Consider the following 20,562-nt stretch of genomic DNA (forward strand, 5'->3'; position numbering starts at 1 on the left):
AGGGCAGCGAAGCATGGCACCAGAGGTCAACACAGCTCCATCCCCAGGGCAGCTGCTTTGTGTGAGAGGTAAGGGAACTCTGCACCTGGGAAGAGCTTCCCAAGCTGTGAAGGAAATTCTCAAAGGGAAATCTACACTGAAAATAAATCCATACTGGAAATTACTTCAGATGCAAGCAAAGAGAAGCAAAGGATATTTGTGCTGCAAACAGCATTCTTGCTTTTTTTCACCAAGTGGGAGCCCCACTGAATTCACAGGCTTTGCTGTTTGGTGCACCCTGGGGGTGCAGTAGCCAATTTTGATATCCTTTATTCTCAGAAACTGTGAACTCGGTCCTCTCTCCACTGTGCTAGACACTGTCCCCGTGTGAACCCAAACTGGGAATAGCAGCAACCACCTAACCCTACAAGCCTGCTCAGATGCCAGTGCAAGAAAAAATCAGGAGTTATTTTGAATTCAACTGGGGAAACATACAGAAATACAGAACTGAATGCAGTGCATTTAAATCCTCTCTAGCTACTTTTCCCTGTTTTGTTTTGGGGGTTTTTACTGTTGTTTTTTTGTTGTTGTTGCTGTTTTGGGGTGGGTTTTTTTTCTTTGTTTGGTTTGGTTTTTTTTCCCCCTGAAGCTTGTGTTACCAGTTAAGCACCTAGGTTTCCTACCTACTTTACTTAGTTAAGCACCTCCTGTCTCACACCTGGGACAGACCCAGACCACATCTGGGCTGTGACCCTCACCCACCCTCTCCAGATCTGCGCAAGAGGCCACATTTGACCAAGGCACCATCGCAAGAGGCCACATTTGACCAAGGCACCATCGAAGCCCACCTGTCAACACATACTTTATGGAAAGGCTGTGAAAAGCAGCGGGAAGTGCATCCTTAAGTGTTCTGCTGAGTGAGGTCTAAAGCCCTACAGCCCCATTCTGGTTCAAGCTGTGCAGACAATTCCTTGAGCCTCAGGTAAAGTGCTGCTGAACTGCCGGCAAGGCATAGCCAGAACCTGCTGATCCTACTACTGACAACCTTCTACTCAAACTTTCAGGTCCTGAAGTCTTCCTGTTCTCAACCTTCCTTGCCTGTCTGATTACTCTGACTCAAAGGAAACTCTGCTGGAAGAAAGCAGAGTTAGAGGAGTACCACTGAAATGACACATCAAGTTTTAGAGTTTCAGTTGGTTCTGCAGGAGGATAGTCAAATGTAACACAGCACATACAGCTAAAATACATGCAAAAAGTGCACGTATTAGTGAGACCACTGATTTACAAAGCACTGTTTGCCTTAAAGAAATCACACAGAAAAGAGTAAGTTTGCCTTAATATAATGATAATTCAAAGCTTTTAAAGAAGATGATCTGCACCAGAAGAATAAAATAGAGCAACAGAACGAAGTATCGTCATCCATCTGCGCTAGTTTTGTCCATCCTTCTCGAATGAACACATTTCCCAGGGCATTGCTTCCCTAGCACAGCATCTCTAGTTTCACACCAACCTACAACTACACCATTTTTGAACATGTAACTTATATATAACTTATATATAACTTGAGGTAGTCACCAGTTACCAAATAGGAAATCATGTTTCTTCTTGAAGGAGGTAATTAGCTAGGCTCTGGCTCTAAAGACGTTGCAAACAAGATTTACTTCTCGTTAGCCATCAAAGCCACAGTTGTGCCATGATTATAGAAGTACTTAAAAAGAAATAAAACCTTAGATGCTTTTGGCACAGCAGTTTGCTCTTCACAGTGGTTTAAAATGTATGCCAGCAGTTTATTATTTAAATATATTTTCATGAGGTGAATTCGACAGAAACTGCTGCATTCCAGTTACAAAGCAATGCTAAAGAAGAATTAAGAATTACAGTTAAGTTGTGTATTATCATGTAAATGACAAGGGAATGTCACATGGGATTCTGTGCATTGTTCGTAGAGATAAATGCAGTGAACTATAAATACAAGTTCAATAGAGAGCCTTGACAGTTCAGCAGCTGAATGAAAGCCAGTCTTGCAAGCTGCTGGGACATTTTGAAATAAATACTCATACACAAAGATGCACTATCTAACATTTCTAATTAATCAACCATTATTTTTGTTTGTAAAACTGTTGTCTTATTAAAAAACTACCCCCAATCCCCCCAACAACACTCATGGCCAAGGAAAATTGTATTTATGTGAAGTTTAATCTAAATAATGAATATTAATAGACCAAAGACCTCCTGCAGGTCGGAATGCACATCCCTCCCTGAGTTCAAGGGAGGGTTAATGCTCAACAATGACAACAGCACCTACTTGCACAGCAGCCACTGGGGCATGCTGCTGCCTTCATCAAGAGCTGCCTGTCCAGATGTAGAAGAGATTATGCTGCTGTTTGTTTATACCAGGATATATACTGGCATTTGGGGTCTAAAAAGGATTAGTTTATCCTTTGTCCTTATTCTGGCGTTATTTCAAGCCATACAATGACCTCTTCTATGAATACTGGTACATTTAAAAAAGCAAGAGATGCCAATATTTTATTTTGTATGTCCACTGCTACTACTTTGCTCTGGAACAGAACTTCTGTAGGGAAAAAAAAAAAAACAAACACCAACTACTTCAGCATGATTAAAAAGCTTTCCTGTTCTTCAGTTCTGCCTCAATCTCTTCATTGCAAAGATAACCAAAATGGGAAGACAGTATGAACACCACTGAAAGCAACTGCCATCCCTGGACAGGCCTCTGGAGCAGGAACAGGTGACATGACCTGTGCCAGGTTGGTTTTCAGTCCCAGCACCCAAAAAGGCTGACAGCAGCTAGCCCTCACCTGCTCTGTCAGCTTGCTGAAGCTAACTGCTTCAATTATCTCGGGGTTAGCCCAGGCACTCCATTTCAGGCTTTGAAAACCAGATAAATGTCTATTCAGCCGAAGCACTCACACTGCTTTAGCCACTCCAAGAGCTTTTCCCATTTCAGGGACACCTAGGAATGAGGGTAGTGTTTGAAAGCTTAACTCTACCACTCCTTGCCTCAGAGGGAATGAGTAAAAGTTCATTCTGTTCAGTGGAGTGACAAGCTGTGAAGTGGTGACCTCCATCACCCAGCAGGAAAGACCAAGGAGATGCACGCTTCCCTGTCAAAGCTCAGGCAAACATCCAGGCCACAGAAGGCAAAACATTAACACACTTTACTGAAATATCAGTTTCTTTAGTATGTTACAGAAAAGTTTATGAACATATACAATGTACATAAAAGGAAGACTTTGTAAAACAAAAAGGTCTTCTATAAAAAAAATATTAAAAAGTCAAAGTAAAGTGCATGAAACAGTTTTTCCTCCACTTTAACTATTGTGTCAAAGTCTTAACACATAGCAATATTTTTAAAAAATGGGAGATCTTCTTGTGCCACCCATTAGTCAGTTACTTTACTGGTGAGATGAAATTATGAAGATTACAAGCAAACCCTTAAAAATCAGAGCAGTTTAACCCAATGAATCCACAAAAAAACCTAAGAATATGGGCTTCCTATACACTTCTCATCAACAAGATTTAACAATCAGTGGAAAGGTTCACTCTCGTTAAAGAAAACTGGTAGGAAATAAGTTTCATAAATAGGGCAGTTTTGCTAGTTAGGGGCTCCCCTATTGTGCAATCAGTTCTTGGTCTATGAACATCAACATTCATACTTAAATATGCCGTTGCAAAAGGAATAATATATAAAAAAAATTTCTGCCTGCCTTCGTTGGAAGGAAACAAGTTATTCGACCCCAATCCAGACAAAAGACGAATGCTTTCCTATGGGGTCTCTTATGAGGGCGAGTGCACGAAGAGAGTTAAGGAACTGAAGATGCTGAACCCTCTCATTTTTCCAACTCTGGGGGCAGAGTCCTGGAGTGGAACTGGGCAGTAATTATAGCGATTATAGCGTTCTGCATCCTCAGAGTTCTTGACAAAGCGAATCAATCGCTCCTCTCGACAGCCCCGGCAGGCAGGTAGCCCATCACTTCCCCCGTCCCCGGCAGCGACTGCGGGGCACCGAGGTGGCAGCCTGGGTCAGCTCCGGCCCGCGGCCGCTGCCGGGCCAAGTCTGCCCGGGAGCGGAGGAAAGCAAGCGGGAACGCCGCGGCCCCGGGGCGCTCAGAGCACGGCGGCCTGGGCGCGGCAGTGGGCGATGTGCCGGTGCACGAAGTCGACGCGGGCCTGCAGGAGCTCGGCCTGGCGCTCGGAGAGGAAGCCGAGGCGCGCCCAGAGCGGCTCCCGCGCCCGGTAGCGGCGGCGCAGCTCGGCGGCGGCGCTGCGGCGGCGGTGCAGCTCGGCCACGCGGCGGGCCGTGCCCTCGCGGAACACGCACACGGAGCGCAGCAGCGGCTCGTTGTAGGGGTCCCACATGGAGAGGAGGCGGTAGCCGTGCACCAGCCCCGCCTCGTTGTCCATGAAGACGAGCCCGCCGTCGGGGGCGCGGAGCAGGTTGCTGGTGGCGCGGCGCATCACCCGCGGGTCCCACTGCAGGCTGAAGAGGTTGCTGACCAGGCGGTCGAAGTTGGCCGTCAGGTAGTCGAAGAGGATCAGATCGCTCCACTGCACCAGCTCCACCAGCTGCGACGGCGACAGCCCGACCAGCTCCCCCGCCGACAGCGGCTGCAGCCGCCGGCCGGCGCCCGCCTCGGCGCCCCAGGGCGCGGGAGCCACCACGGCGGTGAGATTGTCCACCCAGCGGGTCAGGCTGACCACGGCGCCCTCGGCCCAGTGCGAGCCGCGCAGCTCCTCGCGCACCGGCTCCCACTGCCGCCCGCGGGCTTCCACCAGGGCGAGGGCCATGGGCGGCAGCCGCTCCTGCATGCCCAGCACCCCGGCCAGGTGATACGAGAGCGCCTCGCCCTGGATCTGCTCCGGGTTGATGCCGTAGCGGACGCAGGCGCGGCTCCCGTCCGACAGCCGCGCCAGCCGGTTGGAGCTGCGCCCGCAGCCGCCCCGCTCCAGCGAGGCCACGCGGGCTGCGCGGGCGGCCGCCAGCCACGCCGCCGCCTCCTCCGCCGCGAAGCCCGGCGGCACCTGCTCCTCCAGCTCGCGGCTCCAGAAGATGCCCCGCTCCACCGGAGAGGCGGCGTCGGCCGGCGGCTGCGAGTCGGTCACAGCGAGCCGCTCCTCACCGTCCCGCTCCTCCCGGTCCGTCGCCGCCGCCGGCACCGCCAGCAGCGTCCGAAAAGTTTTCTGCCCGCCGCCGCCGGACTCGCCCCGCACCGGCGGGGAGCGCCCCCAGCCCCATCGCCCCGGGGACTGCCCGGCGGGCGGGCGCGGCTCTGGCAGCGCCGCCGCCTCCCGCCGCAGTAGCACCGTCCAGAGCCCCGGCAGGGCGCCCAGCAGCAGCAGCCCCAGCACGGGCAGGGGGCCCGGCGCGGCCCGCCTCGCCCGCTTCATCCTCACGGCGCTTCACGCCGCTACCGCGGGACGCGGCGGCGGTGCAGCCCCGCCGCTCGGCCGCTCAGCGCAGCTCTGGCGCATGGCCGCGGGCCGGATCTGCCGCCCGGGCAGCGGCGACGGGAGCAGGCGAGCCCCGGCGGCTGCCCCACGCCGTGTGCGCCCGGCTCCGCCGGCGGCCGGGAGACACGGGCACCGCACCACGTGGGGGAGCCGGGGGGGCGCGCCCGGCCCGCCCCGTCTCCCGGCGTGGCCCGCCGCTTAAAACGGCGATGGCCCGCGCGGCGGGGTGGCGGTCCCACACGCGGCAGAGAGCCCCGTCGAGGAGGCGGGAGGGTCGCGGATGGCGTGGGAGCCGAGCCGGGCGCCCGCCCACGGAAAGGGAGAGCGCTGCGGTGCGGGCGCTTGGCCCGCCGGTTCCTCCCCGCCGCTGCAGGCAGCACAAAGGAGCCTGCACACCGAGGGAGGAAAGCGGGGAGGGGGAAGGGGAAGGCGGTACGCACGCCAGCGGGGCCGCCCCCCGCGCCGGTGCTCCGGCGGCCGTGGAGCCCCGGGCGCGACCGCGCCGCCTCCCGCCCACGGCCGCTCGGCAGGGTCGCGCCGCGGTCAGCGGCAGAGCGGCACCCCCTGCGCTCCATCGCCCCTCAGCCCCGGCCCCATCCTCGGCGCCGCGCGGGGGCCGGGAGCCGGCAGGTGGTTGCACAAAGGGATCTCTGCAAACACGAGCACTGCGCACCGGTGCACACCCGGACAGACACCTGTCCCCCGGCCGCGGAACCGGACCCACCCGCACAGCGCTGCGTGATGCCGGCGCTCCCTGCCGGGCAGGGCCGCCGCTGACCGTGGGCGAGGCGCGGTGGTGAGCGGGCGCCCGCCTGCACGGAGGGCAGCGCCCTTCGCGTCCTTTGACACCGGGGTGTGCGCGGTGCTCGAGCACCAGGTGTGTCGCGGACCAGCGGTTCCTGGCATTTTAACCCTCCCAAGAGGGGTTAACCGCCCTCGCGGGATATCCTGCCCGAGGGAACGACAGCCAGCCTTTGTTTTCAAGTTGTGTCTCTATGAGGTGTTTAGAAGAGTAGCTATTTCTCTGTTCCCCATTTCAATTTTTCTGCCTTCTCAAGCCAAAGATGCTTAGCTCTGCTCTTTCAGTATTTTACCGGGCACTTCTCTTGCAAAGAACACGTTTGTGAGCCGAATGAGATTAAACACCTCTCCCTTCTGCTATCATTGCCGTGGCTATCCTCCAAAGTAGTTATTGAAGTTGGATCAGTGCAGCAAAACCACTGCACGCAGAATCTTAACTACTGCAAAAGAAAAAAATTCCCTTTCTCGTCTGTTGAACTCTTTTTGCTCTCCTGAGGTATCATAACAACCCCGTTTTCCAGCCACACTCCAGTCTTCCAGGCTGGATGGAATACAGTTTATTTTCTTTTAATATAAGTATTAGGGAACTCTTTATTTTTCACAATTTTGTTAAAAACGTTCAAACTCACCTAACACACCTTAGCAACCCACAGATACACACACAGTTATACACAAAAAACACAAAACAAAATAAAATTTAAAAATACCTAAAAAAACCCCAAAACCAACCCAAAACCACCATAAACAACGCAAAGAAAAGCGTGTGTGGGGGGGGGTGGAATCAGAAGTCGAATTCGCTGTCTTTTTTCGCTGTGTTCTGTCTCAAACTCGCGGGCGGAGCGCAGCGGGCGCTCCCCGGCGCTCGGTGCGGCCGCGGCCGTGTCGCACCAGCACCTCCTGCCGCCCCCGGCTCCGCGCTGCAGCCGCCGGCACGGGCACGGTGATAGTGCGAGATCCATAGTCACCAGCCTGGCGCCCCTCAAAGGCCGTACAAGCTGTCAAACATTCCTCTTGCTACCCAAGAATTCAGGTCCCGAGCCGCTCCCACCATGAAGCCTTATTGCCAGATGACGCTTTACATTTTCGCCCTTTGAAGCCACAGGAGCTGCGCGGTGAGCACCAGGTAAGCGATTTGGAGCTGGTGATGGCCGCACTTCACAGTGGTCGATGAGAACAGTGCCGGCACTCTGAGCAGGAGGCTTTTATCCAACAGTATTTTTACCCAAGAAATGACACAGAATTGCCTCTGTTCGCTGCCACTTTCTAGCTCGAAATAGGTTCAAGAAAACTCCTAGCTCGCTGGAAAATTATTGAAAGCAAAAAACTAATTTTATACCATATGTAGGTTGGACATGTATTTTGCTTTATATGAATTTGTGTTTCTTTCAGGTGAATTATGCTTCTCGTGAGCATCCAGCTGCCAGTGTCTGCACTGGGATTTCTCCCCAGAGAAGAACCATTGCCATGGATAAGGACACTAGATTTCCTGTTATTAAGGTGGACGTAACCTCCAAGCTATGCATGACATTAATTTCAATTACAGCTTGCCTCTTGTAAGTTAGGCAGTTAATCAACAGGCCATACTGTGACTACACCCTTATCAATAGCTGGGAAAACATCACTTTCCCCAAATACTCTGCCTCCTCACTGCACTCTTTGAAAGGAGTACAAGCCAGAGTTTAGCTGAGCCAGCCCTCTGGCTAATAATCCTGCCTACAAGCTGCAATATTTTTAAAACCAGACAATTGGTAGAGGGTTAAACATCAGCCAAACTGTTCAATTTACAGCATGTTAAGCATTCCTGAAACTGTGATCACTGATATATTTGGGTCAATCAGATGTCTTGTTAGTGCTTTGCAGACATTGCAATGAGCAGCTCAGAGATAAAGGAGAAAGTCTCCAGGCTTCACAGCCCTATGCTAGGGAAGGGAGTGCTGGCTACTGTCCAGGCTCAGAATCCTAGCAAGAGAAAAGATAAAATAATTTCTGGCTTCCCCATGTTGTTTCTTATATTAACTTGATTTTAGCTGTCTAGCAAAGCTAGGCTCACAGAATACCTGACTGCTGGTGTTTCACACTGTTTTTAGTCTAGTGAAGGTTTTATTCTGCTCATTCTCTTTCTGGCACCCCAGTATCCACCTTCTCAGTAATGTGGAGTGTCTGTCATTGTAGACAGCAATTCCTCCCAATAAAGGCAGAAGAAACAGGAACTGAACAGAGACTTGAGGATTTCTCCCCTACAGTGAAAATTATTTTGCACTAAAGATGAATGCCAAACTCTAATGGGCTTTGATAGGATTAGGATCATGGGAAAGCAGATGGAGACTTTATTTTTCTGGACACTGTATCTGTTCTGGAGCTGAGTGGCCCTGCTTCTGCTAACAGTCTCTGCTTGGCAAGGAAGGCTGGCAAACCAGGCACAGAGCAAGTGCCATTGCACCAGATCCTGAAAGTATTAGCACCTCCAAAGCACCCAGAGGTGTACCAGTGCTCTCCAGGGCAGGAGGAGCCTCCTCCGTGGCTGCAGCTGCAGCTGACAGAGGGGATGGATCTGTAGGCTGCTGCAGGGAGGACTGTTCAGCCATGAGCAGGCACCCTCTGGCTCAGGCGAGTTCTGGCCTGTGCTAACATTGCATATCTTTGAGTGATACTCTCCCACAGCTCAAGGCTTCAGTACAACGCCTCCGCCCCCACGTTGCAGAGGCATTGCATGGAAGTTATTTCCCAGCACAGACCTTTTTGGACTACCAAAATTAGTCAGTCCCCTCCAGTAATTCCCAGGCTCATGAAATTCTTTCTCCCTTCGCTGAGTACTGACAGACACTTTCTATTCAACATTGGTTTTACTGCATACCCAAAGCCACACCTAACGCATGTCAATGCCAAGTTATCGAGTCTGGTGACTGCCACATCAACCACAGCAGGGCTGTGAGCTCCTTTCCTGGAGACTGCAGGGGCTGAGCCTGAGCTGTTGCTTCATGGGGATCTCTCTCACTAGCACAACACATGAAGCCCTTCATTTACTCTACCCTGGGGTTCAGGATCCCAGGGTGGGATGGGAATAGAGTCCTTTTATTCTGCTCCAGCACATTTTTTCTACATTTCATTTTTATACAGCTTGCTCCCACCTTGAGTACTTCTCCACCTCTATCTGCACTCTTTCTTCTTTATCAGTCAGGTTACCAAACACCTCTATTTCTATCCAGCATTTCCTCAACTGTGCATGAATAGCTTGTTCCCACCCTGTCTAGCACCTTTGGCTCCCGGCAGTGAGTTGGTGCCAGTGAACTCCCAAACCAGTGAGAGCCATTTCTAAAGGGACCTCTTGAGATTGCTGTTGGGAGAGAGGCACTGAGTACATGGTACAGTGTGCCTCCACCTGTGGGACTTGGGTCTGCTGCAGACAGGCTGGAGCAAAACCATGCCCCTGCTTCCTCAGTGCTGCACTTTCCTGTCTCTTGACATTTCCTCTCTTTGCATTTTGACTCTGGGTTAGGGTGAATGTGGGTATCAGGAGCTTCCATCAGGGCAGTATCTATTCTCCCCGCCCCAGTAACCTGCACTGGTTGATTTGCGGGGCTCCTTTTCTGCTGCAGGCTCAGATCCTCTTGCCAGTGTAGCCTGCGTTTAAATTCTTCCTGTTGCAAGGAAGTTACTTAGACTAGCTGGCTAGGGGTGAAGAGTTGTGCCTGCAAAGCTACCTGCAGCAGGCTGTTGGGGTTATCTTCAAACACTTCTAGTGCCAAAGCAGCTTGTTTCTCCTGGGGAAAGGTGGGGAGTTTGGGATAAACCATACAGGCAACACGTTAGTGTGCAAAAAGCTGCTTAGTGTCACTGTAGGTTATTCTCACACTGGGAGTGCTTGGTACAAACCTATCAGCAGCACAGCCCATGTGTATGCCCGACTGGCTCTGTCAAGGTGGATTTGTATTTCTCAGCCTAAAAAATGCATCCCTCATGATGAGATATTCCAACAACTGAAGGGCAAGATTTTCAGCTGGCTATGACTGGGGGAGGGCTGAAGAAGTTAAGGTGCTCTGCATTTCATATCAGGGAGGTGTACTTTAGAGTTGTTACCCTGAAGGCGTGTTGGCAATTTCTGGAAGTATTTACAAACTTGTCTCAGCCTGGAATAGAGAAATGTGGAAGCTTTACTGGTGCTTTGACTCTGTTGTTGATTTCACAGAAAAGCTCTCAGATATATGGGGACTATATATTTTTGTTTTGTTTTGCTTTGCTTCGTTTGATTTTGTTTTGGTTTTTTTGTGGACTTTTTTTTCAATCTGATGTATCATGCAGAATATGATGCTAGCCAATTTCTGAACATAGAATGGAACTTATCTCCCCTGTGCTCTGGGACTCTCTGTTTTTAATATCAAAGCAATAAATGAGTAAGTGCTTGAGCTCTTGTGCCTGGCTCTTGGAAGTGTTCATAAGATATGTCAGGTGCCTGATGATGCAAAGTCTTTTAGGGGATATTTTCTCATCCCCATTAAAAGTGAGCAGAAAAGATGGAAAGACATTTGTGTTATGTTCAGACTGACATTCTCAGGGTCTCCAACAAGCAGACTCTGCAGAGCTGTCATGAAAGAAATAAATTGAATTGATAGGTCAGCAGCATCCATTATACAAATACAACCCAACCTCTCCAGACAGCTGATGATTAAGCTGGGAGCATTTTTCATGTGAGTAACATCAGGCATGATGGCCTTGCTTTTCATGGCTTGGGGGGAAATCCTTGGCTGATCTGAACTGGCAAAGCTGCACAGTGGTGAGCTGCTCACTGAAACTCTCAGCATGCACATTACAACAGTTCTGGGAGATCACCACCCACCCTCAAATACAGTCCATTCTAGAGGGAAACATTAGCCATTTGTGTCTGTTAAAAAATATACCTTTCTTTGAGATCAGGAGGTAAAGAGGTTCAAGACCTCTTGAAGTGAAACTGCTGAGGTGATTTAGGGAGAGAAAAGGTAATTACCCCATGAGAGGATAAATGACACATTAGGTAACAGCCTCTGCTTTCAAGCAGGGTGTCCTGAAAGCTAAGACACCATGGCCTACAATATTTATGTCAGTTATATCAGTAAGTTTTCTTCTCTCCTCCTTCAGGCTGCCAAAACATGTGAGTGAAGAATATTGTTCAATACAGGTCTATTATTCAATACAGTAATTCTAGGAGCCTGCCCTGTTGTAGCAGAATTGAACAGAGATGAGAACTCCAAATTTAGTGTCTTTCCAGAAGAGAGAAGGTCAAACCACCTTGATAATAGCCCATGGTCCTTCTTTCCTCCTGAGCCCTCCTGCAAAGCCATGAGATTTTATGATTTTATGTGGAGAAGTATGTATGGTTTGGAAAGGTACTGTTTTTAGATAGAGAGCCTCCATCACCTTCTGTGCCAGGAGTTAAATACCATCACTATTAAAAATATCATCATTTTAATGTGTTCTCCAGGCACTTAGCTCTGTGATGGGCCCAGTTAAAAACTAAAGTGGACCAGACTTGACTAGAAAGATAAGGTCTAAAGGTAGAGTTACCATTGTCACAGAAAGGAAAAAAAAAGGTCATAACATTCAGCTTCTACTGCAAAAATACACCCAGGACACTTCTTAAAATTTTCAGCAAGTCCTAAAAAACTGCAGCTTTTCCACTGCCAGTGAAACTGTTCTAATAAGTCTTAAGGTAAAACCCCCAGCTGTGCCAGTGGAAATCAAGATGTTCAGTTGTCTCTAAGGGAAGCAGAGAAAAGGACCAGCTTAAACAGCAAACTGAGTTTCCACCCCCCTAATACTTTCTCCCTCATGTGTTGCCTGGAGAGGCAGCTGGGTTCTTTCCAAGGCCAGAGGACCCTCTTTGGCTGCCAAGAGCACTGAAGGGGGAAGACACAGACAAAAGAAATGTATGAATTCCCTGGACATTTGCTTTTCTTCCCCCAGCCTCTCCCCTCCTTGAAGGTATCCTCTGCCCGTACACGCAGCTGCCAGGTGAGGCAGTAAGGAATTTGGAGCAGTGTCCCAGTCCCTCTCCTTTGGCCCACAGGTCCTGCAGAGGAAGTCTCACACTGTGCCTGCACGGTGCAGGGTTTCTCTGCTCTCTCTGCCTCTTACCCACACAGGCATTGGAGGGAGCCCAGAGCTTGTCCTTAGGGGCATCCCTAAGGCAGTGAGAGCTGTGCAGCAGGCAGGGTACATATCAACATGTGCAGCATCCTGAAGGACACAGGATACAACCTCCAGGCACATGTGGGGAGCAGCCCTGCCTCTGGGACGGGTACAATTCCATCTCACGTGACAGTACAGTATTTTGCATCAGGTCACACAGAGGCTCACTCCTCTCCCATGAGGGCTCTTCCTTTTCCACATTCTCTAGGGTTTTATTTTATTCAATTTTAAGTGACTCAGACAATGAGATTTCCACTCCTCCTCGCTCTATCCAGCAGATGTCTCTGCTGGAAGCCCTGACTGGCTGCAATACCTATTGTAATAGCTGTTCCACACATTCCTGCTGCTGGGAATGAGTTACTGACTGACACTTACAGACTTCAGACAAGAGTAAGGTCTATCTCTTACTGCTCTTCCATGTGGCAGGTTGATGAAGTCACAACACAGCTCAGGAGGGATCAAAAGAGACTTCAGAGCCTTGGGACAGATAAAGGAATATGGAGCAGAGGTTATCTTCTCACCTATCTTTCCACTTGCAAGCAGTGATTTTGGAAGAAACAGATGGGCTCAGTTTATGAAATACATGGCTCTGGGGCTGGTGTCACCACCAAAACCTTGGAGATCTTGACAGGGGAATGAATAGCCTACATAGCACCTGGCATCAGGTGGGATTCATTGTTCTCAAAGCGGGAGGAGTGGCTTCACTCAGGAGCTACAGGGGCTCAGTGGCAAAGCTTAAACTAGATCTGAAGAGGGAGAGGAATAATGCCAGGCTTGCCTGTGACAAGCTGTGGGATGAAACACCAAAGTTAGAGAGATGGGGACCTAGTGAGGGCCCTCAGCTGGTCACTTTGAGACATCCTGGCTACACGTCAGACCTGAGCAATGCAATTGGCATGCCTGATACATGGGATGGGGGACAAGAATTGGGCCGATGAGAAACTCATGAGGCTCAACAAAGCCAAGTACAAAGTGCTACACCTGGATCAGGGCAACCCCCAACATCAACACAGGCTGGGGGATAAACAGATTGAGAGTAGCCCTGCCAGGAAGGACTTGGGCATGCTGGTGGATGAGACCCTGGATATAAGAAGATATTTTCAGCTCAGAAAGCAAATCATGTCCTGGGCTGCATCAAAAGAAGCATGGCCATCAGGTCAAGAGAGGTGATGCTGCCTCTCTACTCTTATGAGACCCCCCATCAAATGCCATGTCCAGCTCTGGGGTCTTTGTCACAGTAAAGACATGGACCTGTTGGAGAGTCCTGAGGAGAGACATGATCATTGGATTTCCCATTGTGAAGATGGGCAGAGACAGAAATTGGGATTGTTCAGTCTGGAGAAGAGAAGGTGCTGGAGTGACCTTGTTGTAGGCCTTCAGTAGCTGAAGGGGGCCTATGAGGAAGCTGGAGAGGGACTTTTAGCAAGGGTGTGTACTGATAGGACAGGGGGAAATGGCTTTAAACTGAAAATGGGTAGGTTTAGATTGGAACAAAGAAAGAAATACTTTACTGTGAGGATGGAAGGGATCCCCCAAAGGCACAGGAAGGGGTCACCCAAAGAAACTGTGGCTGGCCCATTCCCGAAATTGTTCAAGGCTAGGTTGGATGTGGTCTAGCTGCATTCATGATGCTCCAATCAGGAGCCCAGGTTCAGTTCTTAGCACACTTTCATGATTAGCCTAAATTAGGGCTCAAGTGGCCTAATGGGTTTGTGTCTCTGCAGCTTCAGTGATGCATACATCACTGCTCATTGGGCAGTGGAGGTGTTCCTTGTCAGGACTCTTACGTCTGACAGAGTGTGAAGCAGAAATCAAACCACACACACATGCACACATCTGAGTCATGAAGGTGACCCAGTTTTGGAGGTCCAAGCTCATGATTTTTCTGTGATTAGGGTTGGTGACATTGAGAATTTTCTCCACTGCACCCTCTACATCTTAGTGTGACCATTCAAAATTCTAAGCCTGATTAACATTCAATAAATGTCTTATAGGTTACATATTTACTTATCTGGTATTTATGTGGTATTCTCTCAGGGAATAAATAAAAGGTCAGAAGCAAGCAATAGTTATTGCATGCAATTTAAAAGGAACTCTGAAAAGACCCTTCTAATTTTAAGGACTATACTCAGAAACTAGATTTGCCCTATATCTAAGTGTCACGAACATTTTTATATTCAATGAACTTTATTAAAAATACCATGATGCTTTTTTTTGAATCAAAATGTATTTTAACTAAATGAAATCCAGTTTACCTACAAACAGGAAAGCCTCTCAGTTACTGCATAAGTTAAGTGGCCCAAAGCAATACTTGAGGTTCTTGAAGCTGCAAAGTCTGTGGCTGCTGCCAAACAGCACAGCAGGAAGAGTAACATTGCTGAGTGGCTGGAGCTCTGGGCTGTAAAACTGCAAGATAAGGATAATTTATAGTTGTGCTGTAGCTAGGCTGCATGCCTTCCATGTGCTCTGCAGGATAAGCCTCCTCAACCTAGCTGGGCAAAGAGGGGCTGCTTGTCCTGCTCCAGAACCCTGAGGCAGGCTCAGGAATCCTGGCAGCCAGTTTATGGGCAGTGTAAGAAGCTCCATGTAGTGCACACCATGTGCTGCACAAAGTGTGTCTTACACCAGGAACAATGAAATGCAAAAGCAGAAGTCTCTCCCTTAACCTTTCTTCCACCCAATAGCTTGGCAAGACAGTGAATGTAGGTGTTTGTTTCTACAGCTGGCCCTGTGCATTTCCCCTCTGCAACAGCAGGTGAGACATTTAGCTAGCCAGTGCCTTGGTTTCTCCAAGAAGAATGGGATGCTGTGGAGATCAGTTACTTGATAATATCTAATGAGGTATTTGAGTTCTCTTGGAGAGCTAGAAATTGCTGGTGGACACTCAAGACAGTCAATGCAGCAGAATTTTGCTATGCACTGTCATTTCACATAACTTCTGGTTTATGTAGGTCTGTGTCCTTCTCACTGATCTCAAACTAAAGATTGCAAAAAGCCAGAAATTTTGATGGATAAATGAATTTCACTATCTTCCAGACCAGCTACAGTTCTTTCAGTTTTCATCTGTACCCAGTCCCCCATTTCATCCCATTTGAACTTATCCAGTATGTGGGTGGAGAGGAAGAGCAGAACAGACATAACAGAGAAAAACCTTCTTTTCTCTGGGAAGCTGACCAACATTTTTGTTTTAATTTAGCCTAGTTTCCTTGTGAGTGACTTTCTGCCTAGCTGTTGAACTTTCTGTAAACAGTTTAGTGAGAGTCATAAAACAAATCCCTCAAAGAAAAGAAAAATAAACACAGTCATGAGTTACTGAAGTGAACTCTCTTCTCTTCCTCCTGCTCTTTATTAGGCATCACAGAGCTGTTTTTCAACTTAGTCACTAGAAAACAGACCAGGGAGATAAGAGTACACAGAACAAACAAACAAATCCATCATACAGAAAATGTGTGTATAAAAAATATACTATTTTATATAGTATATATATATAATAATTTTTAAGCTTTGAGATAGATTTGAATAGACATCTGAACTTCCTCAGATATGGAGTGGCAGTAGAAATGGAGATTAAAGTAACCTGTCCCAGAAGAAGTGACAAGTTGGTGGTAGAGAGGAGCTGAGCTGGCTCTGGGCTGGACAAACAACTGCATGGGCCCATGTGCTGTGTCAGCTCCTCTGTTCAGATCACCAGGACCCACCTGTATCCCACCCTGCCTTCCAGTTCTTACCTTAGACTTGCCTTTAAGTTCAGCTTTAGGATGTTGAAACCACTGAGGCAGACACAGGCATTGCAGGTCCCTTCACAAAGTCCACACCGGAGTCTATTATTCCGGAGCAGAACTAAGTGTAAGGAAATGCATTGCACTTCTCTAGTTGCCTTTTTACAGCTTTCTCAAATTAAGCACCAACAAGGGGCAGTGTGGCTTTGTAGGGGTCGCATCACCATGAACCAGCTCCACGCTCTGTGCTGCTGTGTTATGCCAGTGTATGGCCAGGCAAGCTGAAGCAATTGTCTGAAATTACTTTTGGTGCTCTCTCTCTGCCTGCTAGAACAAAGGACAAGGACAAAGCCTGTATAAAGACCTTGGACCTTCCTTCTGTATATCCTCTCCCCAGGAGCTGCAGCACTCAGGAGCCCACACAAGGACTTTGAGAACTTCCTGCCTCCTGCTGCCAAAACCAAAGAAAGCACAATATTTACTAAATGAAATATGCAATGTGAGGATGATGCTCAGGCCCTGATTTAGACTACAGCTGTGACATGCTCAGATGAGCTCATGTTAAGAATTCTGCCTGGGAAACAAAATAATATTTAATGTGCAACACCCATCTTATTTGCTTTATTATCTTCAAACATCAAGGTTGAGTCTGCTCATGGTCAAATGCTCTGAAATGTCAAAAACTGTTTAGATGCTGACAGTGGATCACTAAGAATCTCTACTTAAACGCAAGTTATTCCATGATTTGTTGTTTTTAGTAGGGCTTGATGGTCTGAGTACCAACATAGCAGTAAACGGCTCAGCTCTCCCAAAACTTGTCTCTATGAGAACTTTTTCCCCACCTTGGATGAGGAAGTCCTGCATCCAAGTAATTCATGAAGATATTGAGGAGCACACAGGGCCAAGGATGGAGCCCTGTGGAACCCCACTGGTGACAGGTGACCATCTGATGTGCCCCCATTCTCTGTAACCCTTTGTGCCCATCCTGTGAGCTAGCTGCTCACCCATCCCAGCACCTGATGTGTTTGTCCAGCTGTGGGCCGGACATTGTGGCTGTCACAGTCAGTGGGGAAGTCAAAACCACACAATGAAAATCAGTCCTCATGATGAGAGCTCCACAAATTGGGATGTCAGATTGGAGATGAAATAGCAAAAGCCTTCTGTGCACATGTACTCAGTGTCCAGAAGCCAAGGGGATTCAAGTGCCAGCTGAGACATTTCTTGGAGCTCAGAGCCTTTGACATTCTGTATTCTTGGATGCAGCTGACTGGATGCAGCTGACACAGGAGTGCAATTGGCAAAAAGATGACTTCATCTGGATCTGGACCTTTAAAATAAAACAGAAGAAGATGAAATCAACCTTTGCTGCAGAAAAGTTGGTAAGAGTTCCCTTCAGGCAGCCTTAGTAGAACAGCTGTGCTATTAAATTTTGAAAATATTTCTATTGGTGGAAATTCAAACATTGAATTTAGCTTGTGTATTAACTTGGCTGGTGAGGGGGCAATTAGCTGGGCAATTAGGCTGGCTGGCAAGGAGGCAGGAACAAAAAATCATTTTTAGCTTGTCATGTACAGAAGGGAGCTCAGGGAAGGAAAGATGAATCCACTGCTGCCCCCTGCCCCTGCCAGGGGTAAGTCAGCAGCCCTGTGCTAATAAGAAGCTTGAGCTGGGGATTTCCAATGTGAAGTCCCCATAAGTGGTTGTATGTCTCTAATCTTTGTGAGAATCTGCCTGTATGGGTCTTTATTTAGGATCCTTTTTAGGATCTTTATTTAGGATCCTCTTTAGGATCTTTTCAAATCCTCATTAGGATTTTAGATGCAGCTTGAGCCTTCCCCCTCTCAAGCCATGATTTGATTTCACAATTGCAGTTCTGCTGTGCAGCACCAGACAATATTGCTTGAATGTACATCTTGATTTTGCAAATGTTTTTACATCCCCCTTGGTTTTTACTGCAGGCTCTAATTTGACTTGCCCAGAAATATGCACGTTTTCTGATAGCCAGGGAACCTGGAAAAGGAGAAGATGCAGACCACCTTGCCTGTCAGTCCTTACTAGTTACTTGTGCATCTGGTTGATGGCTCAGTAGCTTCACTGTGCATCCTGGCAAAGCTGGAGAGACACAGTGATGGGAAATGTTCAGGTAACAGAAATCCCAGCTAGAGAGCCTTTGTAAAGGTCAGGTATTGCCCACCATTCATTTGTCTGGGCTGCCCAACAAATGGACCTGTAACTCCTGCTCTGCTGCAGGCCTGCTTTGTGCTGTGCCAGCCTTACCAGCCTCTGGAAGGGTCTCCACAGGGAAGCCAGAACATTTGCCTGTGCTTTTCCAGAGCAGTGGCTCCTCACTGCTGCAGCAACAAGTTCCTGCACTGTTGCACAGGGCTCTGGCAGTGAGGCCTGGGGATTCCCACAGCTGATCAACATTTTGTGCTTCCCTAACCATGACTTACCCAACTTCTCAGCCTTGCTGCTATTGTTAGCCCTCTTTTCTTTTGGACTCTCAAGACAGTTCAAATGAGACACTTTCACCCTGAGGATTTTACTAGTTTCCCCTTTGCCAGAAACATTCTTTCATGTGCAAAGTTAAAAAAAAAAAAAGGAAAAACACAAAAAGATACTGCTTCAAGAAGTGGTAATAAAAAGAAATCATCATAGTATGGCCAACAAGCTCTTTATTGAAATTCCTTTCTCTCAGGGGTTTTCCCTGAGCAACATAACCCATGAGTATTCAGGAAATATTCATCTAAAACCACAAAAAGCCACAAGTGGGTAGAAACCAGGAAAATTGTTTGCATTTGGCACCACACTTCTTATTTTAATCTCATGAAAAGTCTCAGGACTGAGATTAGATTTTCTTCTCCTTGAAATTCATGAGGGTCAAAAGTAGAATTTGAATGAAAAACTGTTAAAATTAAAAAAGCACTGTATAAAATGTTCTGTTTGCAAAATAATTACTTCCAATTTAATTTAATTTTCCCCATTGCTAAAATTATCTGCATTTTTAATGTAATTTCTCAACACATGGCTAGCATGTACTGCTGCTTCTGATATATTACAATATGACATAATACAGTAGCTAATTAAGCTACCGAAGTAATAAGAATTTTTTCTTATTTTAATGCAATTTAGTGAAATGTATAATGTTGATAATTAGCAGCAGCAGTTACTTAGAGCTAGTTAAAACTTAATGCTATATTCCCCAGAGTACTTTATCCTATTCTTTCAATCTGTAGTGCACTGTGACAGATTGACACATTGTACAGCCTAAATAATTTGAGTGCCAGGATGAGTCAACAGCAATGTTTTGCAGAAAGCAGTGCTAATAATGCTGTAAGAAATAGCTTAATATTGCTGGTGCTTTGTGCTTAGCTCATATCTTCCATCCCTGTACCAGCAGACTCTTTACTAAGGCAATTAAATATCCATTCACTACTTCTGGTTTTCAGATACACAACCAGAGGCTCAGAGCTGAGGTAAGCACATCCCACCCTAAAAATCGCCCTGACAAAAGCATCAGGATTGCTGCTGTGCCAGAGGATGGCAAAGGTCCCTTCCTCTCCCTGTCCTTGAAAGGACAGGTAGACCTAGAGATGAGAAATGAGATGAGATGCACAGAGATGTTTGCTCCTTCCTCACCTCTCTTATTCACCCTCAGCTGTGCTGCTATTCCTAGACACAGGACCTAAATCTGAGCCACAGGCATTTACATGGCTTGATATTTTTATAGCAACAAAAATGAGTTTCCCTTTAGCCAAAAGTGGCTGGAATCCCAGGTCTGGAATTGTGCTGATGGAGTAATGTCTGGAAGGAAAAAAAAAGGAAATCTCAAACATGGAAACATTAAACGCTATGGCAACAAGAGAAGAAACAAACGGGGCTTAAAGACACAGGCTCAGCATTAATTCAAGCAGTGAGAACTAGAGAGGGGGAAATATCAGCATTTTATAGTGCTGTGTTTTATCTCAAGTGAGAAGGTCGGATCCTACACCCAACAGAAGTGTATATCTGCTAGAGGGAGACAGGCAGCATCCTGCTGCAGGCTGCTGGCTTTGCTGAGAATCCCTTCTGGCCACTCAGCTGACATTACATGTGAGTTCCTCTCACATTATCCTTTTTTCCTGAGCCCTCTTTCCAGTCATGTGCTGTAAATACAAAGCATATCTCTGTAATTTGTTAATCCAGTGCTAGGAGTTGGCTGTGCTGCTGCTGCCAAACCATCTGCTCTTGAGTCACAGAGAGATTCCTCCCTTCCCTGAAGAGCAGAGATTTTTCTCCAGTGACATCTGACTTGCTCTGTGCTAATTGACAACTCTGTTGAAAATGATGTATCTGTTCAGGATGTGCTGGGGTTTGTTCCATTTATCCTGGCTCTAGTGACGACACTTCACAGGTCTCCCTTCAACCCCCAAATCCCTGGCAAACAGCT

At 47.9% G+C, this 20,562-nt stretch overlaps 1 protein-coding gene across 1 annotated transcript; it reads right to left on the reverse strand.

Annotated features, from left to right (window-relative positions):
- Positions 1-696: 696 nt before the first annotated feature.
- On the reverse strand, positions 697-5,388 carry FJX1 (four-jointed box kinase 1). Its single transcript, XM_058026306.1, has 2 exons — positions 784-5,388; positions 697-752 (listed from the first exon to the last, which is right to left on the reverse strand). Exon 1 carries the CDS (start codon positions 5,386-5,388, stop codon positions 4,108-4,110), a length of 1,281 nt encoding a protein of 426 aa, XP_057882289.1. The 3' UTR covers positions 697-752; positions 784-4,107.
- Positions 5,389-20,562: the final 15,174 nt, after the last annotated feature.

The sequence above is a fragment of the Melospiza georgiana genome, chromosome 6, assembly GCF_028018845.1.
Source record: "Melospiza georgiana isolate bMelGeo1 chromosome 6, bMelGeo1.pri, whole genome shotgun sequence".
NCBI classification, from domain to species: domain Eukaryota; kingdom Metazoa; phylum Chordata; class Aves; order Passeriformes; family Passerellidae; genus Melospiza; species Melospiza georgiana.